This window comes from Chrysemys picta, chromosome 11, assembly GCF_011386835.1.
Source record: "Chrysemys picta bellii isolate R12L10 chromosome 11, ASM1138683v2, whole genome shotgun sequence".
NCBI lineage: Eukaryota > Metazoa > Chordata > Testudines > Emydidae > Chrysemys > Chrysemys picta.
This window is the reverse complement of record NC_088801.1, coordinates 21,297,915-21,311,572: the sequence shown is the minus strand read 5'-3', so window position 1 is coordinate 21,311,572 and position 13,658 is coordinate 21,297,915. Positions and strand designations below refer to the sequence as shown.

Genomic DNA, 13,658 nt, shown 5'->3' with positions numbered 1-13,658 from the left:
AATAATGATTTAAATCAGTCAGAAATGTTGATTTAAATATTAGATTTTAATCGAGACAAGGTGGGTGAGGTAATATCTTTTTATTGGACCAAGTTCTGTTGGTGTGTTTCCCACACCTGAAGAAGAGCTCTGTGTAACCTCAAAAGCTTGTTTCTCTCACCAGCAGAAGTTGGTCCAATAAAACATATTACCTCACCTACCTGCCTCTCTAATATTCTGGGAATGACACAGCTACAAACACGCTGCATTCAGCTTTTAAGCATGTCTTTATATTCTTAAAGAAAGGTTGATTTTCATCGGTTGGTAACTATTAAAACATGTTGATCTGCAACTAAATATAGTTATTACAGTACATTGGTGGTATTTTTTTGCCAACCAGGAGGATACACGATATCTATATACATTTATTTCAGCAATTATTTAGTTTAACTGTACTAGATAGAAAAGAAAAAATAAGTTTATCCAAACATGTTTTACATTTAAATCTAACTGATTTATTCAACAATGGAAGTATTATCTATAGTTAGTGAACTGAATGAATAGTATCTGGTCACTATGTTCTTCAAGATTTTAGAACTGGTTGATCTCATCCTCTCATAACTAATTTCATAGATTGGAAGATAAAAACAAGCTTTTCTTCTTTTTCAACTTCCAATTGGTTTATAAACTTTGAGTGAACTAATCATTGAAATGAACTAGTTGAATAAACTGGATTGAAGACAATATTCTCTCTGTACCTGCAGAAGAGGCTACTGCTGTCAAAAACTGGTTGGCTTCAGATCCTTAGCAAGTGACTTCCACCCATCATTGGTGGTTTGAGTTTCTTTAAAACTTGACAACAAAAATAATTCTTAATGTTGTTTGGGATTTTATTATTATTATTAAGGCTACGTTTATGTCACGGAGGTCATGGAAGTCACGGAATCCATGACTTCCAGAGACCTCTGTGACATTCTCTGCTTCAGCCCCTGGGGCTGTGGGACTCTGGAGCTGGCAGCCATCGGGCCCCTGACAGGGTTCCAGCAACAGGCGACAGCAGCAACAGGTGACAGGGGGCCCCCTTCAAGGTTCCAGCAGAAGGTGACAGACTCCTTAAGGGGCCCTCCTCAGGATTCCAGTGACAGGCAACAGCCTCAGGCAGGGGGTTGGGAGGCAGGGGGACACCTCGGGAGAGCGGCTGGGGTGTCCCATTTTCTCTTTGGGAAATGTGGTAACCCTGCAGCTTCTAGCTGCCGTGGGCAGAACGGGAAACACACAGCTCCCAGCCACCACTTCTGCAGCAGCAAAAGTCACAGGCTTCTGTTAATTTTTATTTATAGCCCGTGACCTGTCCATGACCTTTACTAAAAATAACCATGAGAAAATCTTAGCCTTAATTATTATTATTATTATTATTTATTATTTATTACACTTTAGTTCTTTTAATTGACTACGATAAGCTTGGGCCTTAACTTAGGTTGTCAATTTCAAATTTAATTTTAAATAGTTTTTAAACAAGCAACCCTGCATTTAATATTCTGATTTAAATAAAAATATTTTTAAATTAAAAAAATTTGATTATTATCCAACCTGCTGAAATTTAATCACTCAGCCTCCTCAGGCAGACCATCAGAACCTATCCATCATCTCAACTAGGTAACTCTATCTCAAAGTTTGAGTGGGTTCAAAATAAAGGTGGCAAGTTTAAAAGAAGTCTGAATATTCAATCACACCCCATAATATGAGTTGAGATGAAGATATTAACTATTTCGTTATATTAATTTTTTTGGGAGCATATTTGATGTATACTTTTTTATGGTATTTTACAATCCTCAGAGGGATCTTTTACACTTTGTATCATTGCCTAACATGCTGTGACTAGCATCACATGGCCCAACATAATAAAAGTGCTATAACAATTAGATATTTAATAACTGGGAGAGTTCATAAATTATTTAAATTCAAAAATCAGTTTTAATTAGTAAAGTGAGCCTGGGATATCTCTGTGGAATACATGTCTATGAGTATCTAGGTAATACTTGTCACTGTTGCTACACATAGATAATGAGCATTAATACGCTAAATAAATAGATAAATCTTAAAGGTACAAGTTTAATGTAGTGTTTGGGGAATTATGTGCAGAGTTCCAGGAACAGGAAAATATATAAGTGCTTTTTTAACAGTAAATTTATTTTTAAAATGCCTTTCATATAGTGATATGGTACTGAGGTTTTAGTAGTGGCTCATGGAGTGCTAAGCTTGAACTTGACATGTTTCCAGTTTCATCATGTTTTCTTAGTTTAAAATAAACAAGCTCAGTCAGGCCTATTTTAGTTTGAAAAGATTTGTAAAATATTGTAAACATAAAACATAATGTTATGCTGAGATTTTCAGCATTTCTGTATTTGCAATTTCAAATATATCAGGTGAATAATATGCTATGAACTGTTCATAAATTGGCATTAAAATACTAATACTAAGCAACAGAACAGCTTAAACTTCAGTAGGATCCAGAGTTGTAACCATCCATCCCTCCCCCCCATTTTTCCATGCTACAGGTAGCAATTCCTGTCAACTAAACAATGGTGGGTGTTCCCAGCTTTGCTTACCAACATCAGAAACGACCAGAACATGCATGTGTACAGTGGGTTATAACCTCCGAAAAAATCGTATGTCATGTCAAGGTATTTAGCTTTTCAATTCTTACTTTTGCTAAACAAATGTTATGACAACATTGAGACAGAAGAAGAGTCCTTATTTGTGGGGTTTTTTTTAAACCTAAATGAACAATTTTACTAAGAAAAGCCTGGCTCGATTATGGCGGAAGAAAGGACGTCCCACTATAGCTAGGGATTAATTTCACCTTTGATTCTAATTTCCATATTTTGGTTCCTCATAACTTTCTCAGATTTATTTTGGGGGGAAAAGTAATGCTAGGAAACTTGTATATGTCCCCTTCTTTTACATACACAGATGAGCAGGAACATTTAGAAGAGCAGGACCATCATTCTGAAGCACTTTATTGGTTCACATCTGCTGGATTTCTGTTTTTACAAACCATGCAGGTGTACAAACTTTTCACTAGGGGTCTCTACTACAACAGGATATGAAGAAGCTAGCTTTAACATCTTGGAACCTGAAGGGTAAACTAACAAGAATGGATGCTGATAGGAGCTACAGCAGTTACTTTTATTCTAAATTCCAGAAAAGATTTTGCCTCCAGAATGGGTTATAGAAATTAAAGGACCTTTTCCAATTTGTTGAAAAGTTTTTAAATTGAATATTTTGGAAGCTTCCCCAAGAAAAGCATTATGGTTCTCAAGAGGTATAACATTTAGTGTGGAACGTTGGTTCCTCAAGAGGCCTCCAGGCTCCTATTCTGGACCTGCACGACCTGAACAGGTTCCTAACCCGTTCCAAGTTCTGCATGGTGTCCCTGGCCTCTATTATCCCCTCCCTGGACCTGGGGGACAGGTACGTGGCCCTGGATCTCCAGGTCGTGTACTTTCATGTCCATATTTTCAAGGGACACATACGCTTCATGGTGGGGATGGACCACTACCAATTCACAGTCCTCCCCTTTGACCTATCCATGGCTCCCAGGGTTTTCACGAAATGTATGTCTGTGGTGACGGCCTACCTCAGGTGGGAGGGCCTACAAATCTTCCCTTACCTGGACGACTGGCTCCTCAAGGGGGAGTCCCGTTTCAAAGTGGAGTCCCATGTAGAGCTGCTCCTCTCGACATGTGCCGATCTAGGCCTGGTCGTAAATGAGACCAAATCGACATTAGTGCCCGTTCAGCACATAGAGTTCATTGGGGTCCTGCTGAACTCTTCCAGGGCCACACCCTCTCTTCCCCTGGTCAGGTTCGAGACCCTAAGGGGTCTCATCACCTTGGTCATTGCCTTCCCGGTGACCACCGCAAGGGTGTGTCTTCGGATTCTGGGACACATGGCGGCGTGCACTTACGTGGTCCGCCATGCCAGGCTCCATATGAGGCATCTCCAATTATGGCTGGCCTCCCAGTTTTCCCAAGCTCGGGACAGTCTGGACAAGGTTCTCATGGTCCCGTCCCCGATACTCTCTCCTATGGTGGTCCTGCCCGAGCAATATGTTGCAAGGGGTTCCCTTCAGGGAGGCCAACCCGTCCATAGATCTGATGTCTGATGCTTCGGACCTGGTCTGGGGAGCCCACACGGGGGACGTGCAAACCCAGGGAATGTGGTCGGCCCTGGACTTGCCCCTTCACATAAATGTCAAGGAGCTCAGGGCGGCTCGGTTGGCGTGCATGGCGTTCCTCACGCACCTCCGTGGCAAGGTGGTCAGAGTCCTCATGGACAGCACCGCCACCATGTACTATATCAACAGGCAAGGCGGGACTCACTCCCTTGCCCTCTGCCGGGAAGCCCTGAACCTATGGAAGTTCTGTATAGCCCACGATATCTCCCTGAGGGCAGCTCACCTCCCGGGCATCCGCAATACGCAAACAGACCACCCCAGCAGGGTCTTCTCCCCCCCAGTAGGAGTGGTCGCTCCACTCGGAGGTCACTCACCAGCTCTTCCAAGAGTGGGGAGCTCCCCAGATCGACCTGTTTGCAACCCATCAGAACAGGTGTTGCCCCCGGTTCTGCTCCAGGGAGGGGGAGGAGAAAGCGCGATCTCTGACGCGTTCCTCCTGAGCTGGTCGGGCCAGTTCATCTATGCCTTTCCGCCGTTCTCCCTCATCGCCAAGGTCCTTCAGAAGGTGAAAGCGGACAAGGCAAGAGTCATTCTCATAGCCCCGGTGTGGGCCCGCCAGCACTGGTACAGGCCCCTCCTATGCCTCTTAGTGCCCCCCCCGAGGGCACTGCTGCTCCACCCGTACCTCCTCTCCCAGGACGGGGGCGCCTCCTCCATCCCAATCTGGCCACGCTTCACCTGACAGCGTGGCTGCTCCGTGACTGAATGAGGAGGAGAATCAGTGTTCGGAACAGGTAAGGCGAGTCCTCTTGGAAAGCAGGAAGCGGTCCACGCGTTGGAAGTACATGGCGAAGTGGTCCAGGTTCACCAGGTGGGCGAGTGAGTGTCCCCTTCCGCCGCACCTCTCCAGTTTATCCTGGACTACCTCTTATCCATTAGGGCCCAGGGACTGGCACCTGCCTCAGTCAGGGTGCACCTGGCGGCCAGATTGGCTTTTCACCCGCCAGTGCAAGGCCACTCGGTCTTCTCCCACTCTATGACTTCCCATTTCCTGAAGAGCCTTGACCGTTCGTTCCCGTACGCTAGCCCCCCCGTGATGCAGTGGGACCTAAACGTGGTCTTGTCCTGTCTTACAGGACCCCCCTTTGAACCCCTGGCCACGTGTTCCTGGTCACACCTCTCGTGGAAGGTGGCCTTCCTAGTGGTGATCACGTCGGCTCGACGTGTCTCGGAGCTCAGGGTCTTAACCTCAGAACCCCCCTATATGGTTTTCCATAGGGATAAAGTCCAGCTCCGCCCACACCCGATGTTCCTTCTGAAGGTGGTCTCCGCCTGCCATATGGAGCAGAGCATCTTCCTCCCCGTGCTCTGCCCTAAGCCCCTCTCCTCTAGCGAGGAACACCCCCTCCACATGCTCGATGTGCATAGGGCGTTGGCTTTTTGTCTGGATCAGACTAAGCCGTTCTGGAAATCCTCTCAACTCTTTATTGCCTTGGCCGAGCGGGCTAAGGGGCAACCCATCTCCACCCAGCAGCTTTCCTGCTGGATCACCTCCTGCATACACACGTGTTATGATTTGGCAGGGATTCCCCCACCACCGATTGTAAGGGCACACTCTACGAGGGCTCAGGCCTCATCAGCTGCCTACATCGCCCATGTTCCCATCCAGGACATTTGTAGGGCGGCTACGTGGGCTTCAGTTCACACATTTACTTTGCATTATGCGATCGTCTCCCAGTCTAGGGATGACGCCATTTTCGGCAGGGCGGTACTGCGTCCCAAACCATAGTGAATTCCTACCCACCTCCAACAGATATTGCTTGGAATCACCTACTGTGGAATACACAGGAGCTATCACTCGAAGAAGAAAGGCCAGTTACCTGTTCTGTAAATGGCGTTCTTTGAGATGTGTTGCTCCTGTCTATTCCACACCCCGCCCTCCTTCCCCTCTGTCGGAGTTGTCCGGCAAGAAGGAACCAAGGGTGAGGGGAGCCCATGGCTCCTCTTATAACTCGATATATAGGCGCCACTCCAGGGGTCGCCGCGGTGCTCCCCCAGTACGGTTACTGCTAAGGGAAAAACTTCTGGCACCAGTGCACGTGGCGAGCACGCATACCTACTGTGGAATAGACAGGAGCAACACATCTCAAAGAACGCCAGTTATGGAACAGATAACTGTCCTTTACAGATGTTCAAAGAACACAGAACTAGAAAAATAAATATTATCTTCTGACTATTTAGGAGGGTAGTAGCACTTTACAGAGTTCCCACACCAAAAAAGAAATGTCAGCGTGCAAAATCTCCATGTCTCGATGGATTCATTTCCTACAATTTGCTTATACTAACCCAAAACACAATAGAGATGTCAAGTGATGTGATGGTATATGAATTTCCTATCCATATATTGAACTTAACATCTGAGCATTACACAAGGAAATCTGTACTGTTGTCTTTTCCTTTAGAGTCTTGCAAGCATCATATTTATTTTTAAACTGTAACAATGTGTCTTTTCACTATCACATGATTACTCCCATGCTTTATTGGTAGTGGTCGAAGCTTTACTTACTTTCTGCTTTCCAGTGTAATAAGAATGAATATGTATAATTCAGAATATATATGAAACTGATGGATGTTTTCCTGCTTTGAGTTTGTATAGTACTTAGTACAGTGGGATCCAAATCCTGACTGGGACCAATGAATGCCACTACAATAGAAATAGAATTAATTATGATCAATATTAACATTCTTAAATCTAGTAATTCTCAGTGTGATGAGACAGTCACAGAAAGCATGGAGACCCAAGGCGTTGGTTGATGAAAGGATTAAATGTGTAATATCTATTCTTTTTCAAGTGTCTGCTGCATATTTCCACTTGTGGGATACATCACTGATATCCAGCTATATCATTTTTTCTAGAAAGCAGCATCCACTGGGCTCTTATACCCTTTCTTCTCTCCTCTCTATGAAGCATTCCAAGTGTATAAAAGGGGGGAGGGGTCCAAACTGTACTTCTCTTTCTTTTTAACTGCTGAAGGTGCAGCAAGTTCGAATCTTACACAATGTCCTCAGTGCTTTTCTCATCAGCTTCTTTCTTGGATTCTGCCTTTGTGGGGTATTTTCTTTATAGCTAGTTAGGTAAACAGTTGGTAGAGGTTTCTTCAGTTTAAAGACTATATCGTACCCTTCGTGCACATGCAACACCTGAATGACCTGTAGGAAAGGGAGAGTCACCTCACTCACTGTTACTGATGGTGGGAGGTCGTTAGGTCCGCTCAACTAAGTTTGGCCATGTGTAAGTTCAGCATTGACTTTGGATATCTGTTAGTCTCAAGTGACTCTGTGCCTGGCTTCAGCAACATCCATCTCCCTGATTTTACCTGGTGTTCGGATTCCCTCCGAGACCTTTTCCACTTGTATTATCTAGAACACCTTGTCCAGTTCTGGGAGAACACTTTAGCCAGTTCTCTGGAATCCAAAAACCTCTGTTAAACTTCAGCTCATCACTCAGGTTACTTTATTGTACTTGGTCACGGCATGTAACAGCTCTTTGTCTATGCTGGCCAGACCTAGATGCTGGAAGTTAAGATACAAGATATCAGAATTCCAGTTCATGTCACACACTGCACAGTTTATAGACATTTTTACTAACTACAAACATCTATACTTCTTTTATGTAAAGACCAATCACTTTTCAGATTGCATAAGGCAATTTTATTAGTTCAGGTGTTTTGCCTACTTTGTTTTACTATAAACATAACCACAATAGTTAGTTGTTTCAGTAACTACTTGTTTGGGTTTGTTCAGCAATTACTTGTTCAGGTATGTCTTGTCTTCACTTGGGCCTGCTCAGGTCAGCTAAGCCAGCCCTATATTGCACTCCTTTTCATTTTCTCTTATGTTAACATTTGTTCCATTTGCATCATATTTCTCTCTTTCTGTGCGTGCTTTTTCAATTTTATTATCCAGCAACACATTCCTATGACCACACTAAGCATTATTATTTGAACTCCGATTAAGACTAAACTTAAAGTATGCACCAGGAGGTGCAAGCTCACCTTCTTTGGTGTGGTCCACCAGAGTGTTTCCAAAGCCTGTACAGTATTGTCCCCTAGTTGTTGCTCAGCTATCTGGTGGGTAATGGGCACCAATTGCTCCATGTTTCTCTTTACTAAATTGGTTATGTTAATGGACATGGGCAGTATAGGTACAAAGAGATTAGTCTCTGAGTCCCATTCAGTGTTGTCCATCACATTCTCCCCTATCCATACACTTAGCCATAAAGCATGAGTCCCAATCTGAGTCAAAAAGGTGAGGTTTAGACAAAACTCATCCAGGTTGCCCTGGCATGTCATTGTCCCAACTGAAAAGTGATGGTATCCCAGTGCACACATGATATCATCAAGCCTTACCATCTCTTTCACTTCTCCTTTGTGAATAGTTGGTCCCATGCTCCCGCTGAGGTAGATGCATTCTCTTGTATTAAGCATTCACAGAATCATTTATGCCACGTTCTTTAACAATATGAAGTTTTTATCTTTACACTATCCCTTGCTGCCAACTTAACACTAGTATAATGTTGTCTATATGTTCAGTTCTCAATAATACCCATACTGTTGCCATACACTAATTCTCTAGGACTCCCTGTCCATCTAGGAATAACACTTATAATTTGCACAGTTGAATTATTAATTTTATGTGGTGCCTGATGTCCAGGACCTTCTAGCCTTGCAAAGTACAAATTTTCCTCCCAAACATTCTTAATTCCCTTTTCCACAGACAAGTGTGCTGTTTAACAATCTGGACCTCCCCATGGCTTTATTCCCTGCATTAGATGCATAAAGAGTTTGGTACCATATATGCTGTAACCAATTGCTTGTGTAGCCAATGAGTTTAGTTTATTGTTCATTTATTGTGTGGTTATGCTTATCTAACATGTTATGTCATATATAATCATTGAATGTTAAATAGAGTTAAGTTGTAGGATTGTATAAGATTGATCAGTAGTTAGAAGGGATAATTTAAGTAAGTAGGGCTGAAATCCCAGGTATTCATTCACTTGGATATATCAAAAATATTCAACTAATTTGAAGACATTGTAGGCCTTCTGTCTTCTTGTATAGAATTTACAGAGCTGTTGCTTGAAGCTCTATATATACATATATGCAAAAGGATCCAAAAAACCAAAACCAGAAGTCTTTAATTGAGTTCTAATATGGAGAATGAAATTATGGTCATTTCCACTACTCTTTTTGTCATCCAGAGCTCATCCAGTGCTTCTTCACCTAGAAATCCTCAGTCCACCTTCTTAAAGCATTGTGTTGCTTGGTAATCTCCCATAAGTGAGAATATGCAAAGACCGCGCAAAGAAGAAGAACAGTAGTTGTGGGTGAATGTTGCCCCTGCATATTTACACTTCCCCACTCATCTCTCCCATTTCTTTGGAGTCTCAGTGAAAGATTTCCAAGGTTAGGGAAGGAACTGAAGGGTGGTTGGGGCCACTCCCCTGGTATACCATCAGAATCCTCCATGGGGGAGAGGGACAGTTGGTCCCAATATGGATGCTGCTTGATAGAACATTTCTGCAGCTTGAAGCATGGGTGTGCTATGCCCACAAGTGGGATTATGCAGAGGTGACACTCTTGAAGGACAACAGTTACTGGTAAGTAACTTCTCTGTATTAAAATTCATTAAGTTCCAAAGAGAAATTGGAAACTAAAATCCAGCTACAAAGTGTGCTCTGCAGGGTTGGATGAGATTCACGGTAAAATGAGAGTTGAAAACACTATGTCCTGGATGTTGAGAGAGCTTGGCATTTTTATTTGTGTAGGACTAAAACATTTAGGAAGTAAGAAATGTTTTGTAGCCTATGAAAATCAGGAAATACTATTTACATGTAGTGCCTTTGTGGAATGAGGCCTGGCATAGTGTAGCCAGGTGTTAGTTCCTCAGAGCTCAATATACAAGGGTAAGGTTGCATTGATAGCAAGTCTGTCAATGTTTCTCTCTTAGAAATCTGCAGAGAAAACTCCCACTTAAATTCTGTACACACATTTATATATGGAGATATACCTATCTCATAGAGCTGGAAGGGACCCCAAAGGGTCATCGAGTCCAGCCTCCTGCCTTCACTAGCAGGACCAAGTACTAATTTTTGCCCCAGATCCCTAAGTGGCCCCCTCAAGGATCAAACTTGCAACCCTGGGTTTAGCAGGCCAATGCTCAAACCACTGAGCTATCCCTTCCTCATCAATTTACTCATCAATACTACAATTTCCACTTGTACTCTAGATCAGTTTTTCACTTTGGGACAGTGGTTCTATAATCCCTATTTAATTGGAACTCCTCAGCTGTGTTTCCCAGGTACAGACTGCTAGCAAATCCCCACACAAGTGGGGCTATTCAGACATGATATCTGTGGTTCTTCAAGAGTGTTGCCTGTTTATATTCACATTGACTGTGCACTTTCTCCCTTTCTTAGAACTTTTTTGTTGTAGGACTCTTGGGTTTAGCAGAAAAAAATGAACTGGTTGGGGCCAGGAGGCCCTTTTTATAACTTTGACTCCAAATATATGGTGTCTTAAGAATACCTCTTTCCAGAAGTTTCTTGAAGCTTGGTGGTGGAAAGCATAACCCACAAGTGTTAATATGAAGTAATAACACTCTTGAATTAACCATGACTTTTTAACCTTAATTGTATGTTAATACTGGGGTTTCATGCAAAATATGATAATTTTTTTTTTGAAAGTACAAGGTGAAGCTTGAATTGGAGAAGAGTTTTTTTAAACTATTTTATTTAGAAATATCAGAAACATCACAGTCCAATATTTCTAGTGATTAAAGGGCAACAACCTCAATTAATATTTCCAGATTTTCTTTAATTATTTCTTTAAGGAGCTGCCCAGTATGTTGCATTACAAAATATTAATTAATTAAAATTTGTTCATTTTGAATTTTAACCTATGGTTACTGTATTTTGCTCTTATTAACTACTTAATTTTCCCTTAGGTATTGAGTCATTCCTCATGTATTCTGTTCATGAAGGAATTAGAGGAATTCCTCTTGATCCAATTGACAAAATGGATGCTTTAATGCCCATATCTGGAACTTCATTTGCTGTGGGTATAGATTTCCATGGAGGTAAATAAAATATTATGTAGCTGTATTTTATATTTAAATTAAAAGACTGTTTTTTTTTCCAAAACTGCTGAGTAACTACAACTTCATTTGAAGCCAATGCGAGCTACCAGTGGTTGACCCCCCTGAAAACCGATCTGTAAATATATAATTGACCAGAGTACTCAGTGAAAAATATTAAAATGTCATTTTTAAACTATAATTGGTAGTGGAAGTAAGTAATAAGAAACTGTATCCCACTCTTATTTTTGAACATTTTACAAGGAAGAGGGAGAAAAAAATGTTCTCCTTTACTTCTAAGGCTAGGACAAGAAGCAATGGGCTTTAATTGCAGCAAGAGCATTTTAGGTTGAACATTAGGAAACACTTCCTAACTGTCAGGGTGGTTAAGCACTGGAATGAATTGCCTAGGGAAGTTGTGTAATCTCCATCACTGGAGATTTCTAGGAGCAGCTTAGACAAACACCTATCAGAGATGGTCTAGATACAGGGGCGGCTCTATGTATTTTGCTGCCCCAAGCATGGCAGTGAGGCAGCCTTCAGCGGCATGCCTGCGGGAGGTCCGCTGGTCCCGCGCCTTCGGCGTACCCGCTGCTGAATTGCCGCCAAAGCCACGGGACCGGTGGACCTCCCACAGGCACACCGCCGAAGCCTGCCTGCAGCCCTCACAGCGACCGGCAGGCCGTGCTTGGTGCGCTGGTGCCTGGAGCCGCCCCTGTCTAGATAATACTTAGTCCTGCCTTGAGTGCATGGGATTCGATTAGGTGACCTCTCAAGGTCCATTCCAGTCCTACTATTCTATGATTCTATGAACATGTGACTATATATAATTAATAAACACAAGTAATTAATACATGTTTAGTGTGGAAGGGGGGGAAATCAAAGAACATTTCTTAGAAGGGTATCAAACTGAATTTAGAGGTGAATACTTGTATTACTGTGGTTTGCACACGTGATCTGATATTTGATGTTTTACAGACCATTATGATGCCCATATAATGTGTAGGGACAGATTTTTTTCCCCACTCTTCTTTGTGCTGCTCAGTGGAAACTGTAGAGACTGGTCAAATTTTCTTATCTGGGAATTCTCCATACTTTAGGGAGTCTTTAGCATTCAAAGTATAGCAGGCTTCTGAGTGCTGTGGAAGGTTGCTGGTGCCAGTGTGAGGGATGTATTATAGGAGTGCAAGGAAGACCTGGTAGAGGAATATGAGAATCAACTTATTCCTCTACACATATCCTCATCCTCACCTGATGAAGGTATCCATCAAACATGTCTACTATAGACGACTTCAGGGCCTTCCAGGATCTTCTCCAAAGGATGGCAGAATCCCCCTGGAGATAGTTCAGGAGAGATCTCACAAATTGTTTTACATTTTACACCTGACTTCCTGAAGTTGTTTAGCCATGCCTGTTAATAAAGCCATTCTTGAACCTTGTAGATTCCTGCATCTTTATTAGCCACATCTAAGAGGGCAGATCACAGGTATCAAGTTCCCCCTTAGGGGTTGGGGTGCTTTTTTTCACACCATGTACTTGTGACATTGTTTATAACAGCAGCACACAAGAAGTCTAAGTTGCCTGGGACACCTAAGTCTACCACCAGAGAAAAAGAACCCTTTACTCTCAGAAAGACTGTGTAGTGACATTTCAACCTCTGTGTCTCTATACAACAGCACAGAAGAGGAAGCAAAACAGATTTCATTCATTTCCTTTACAGAGTCCCCCTTCTTCTTCTAATCAATACCAACAAAGAGCCCCTGATTTCTGCAGCAATGGTGGTCAGTGGCCTGGGCTGGAGCAGCGGCCAGGCCTTGGTCAGGGTATGGAGCCGAAATACATAATTTAAATGAATATTTAGGGGTCCTCTGCCCCTGCTTGCCACCCTCTTGTGCACACCACTGCTTATTAGCATTCAAACATGTGGGACTTTCAATTAGCACTATTAGAGTACATCTGGCTGCTATATTGGTGTCTCACCCACCTGCTGATGGTCATTGAATTTCTTTTCTTACCCTACTATTTCTTGGGTTTTAAAAATCCTAATTCATGTGTTTCTGATAATTAATGAACCCTTCCCTACCTGAGACTTAAACATGGTACTTACATGTTTGATGGACCCTCCCGTTGAGCCCATATCATTGTGTTTTCAGTATCACCTTTCTATTAAAACTAGTGTCCTCAGTTTGTAGGATGGGTGAAATTCAAACTTTAATGGCTTCACTGTCTTATTCAATATTTCATTGGGAGAGAGTAACTCTCAGACCACATCTGAAATTCCTACTAAAATAGATTCATATAAGCCAGCTTATATATCTACTGGTATTTTTCCCTAAACCTCATGCCTCCCCAGCAGAGGCCAAGC

At 42.6% G+C, this 13,658-nt stretch overlaps 1 protein-coding gene across 1 annotated transcript in view; it reads left to right on the top strand.

The window, feature by feature from the left end:
• Positions 1-13,658, top strand: part of LRP1B (LDL receptor related protein 1B) — a 1,261,104-nt gene that overhangs the window by 868,910 nt on the left and 378,536 nt on the right. Inside the window, exons 35-36 of the mRNA XM_065561615.1 lie at positions 2,538-2,663; positions 11,165-11,296. Coding sequence (XP_065417687.1) covers positions 2,538-2,663; positions 11,165-11,296 — 258 coding nt within the window. The remainder of the gene's footprint in view (positions 1-2,537; positions 2,664-11,164; positions 11,297-13,658) is intronic.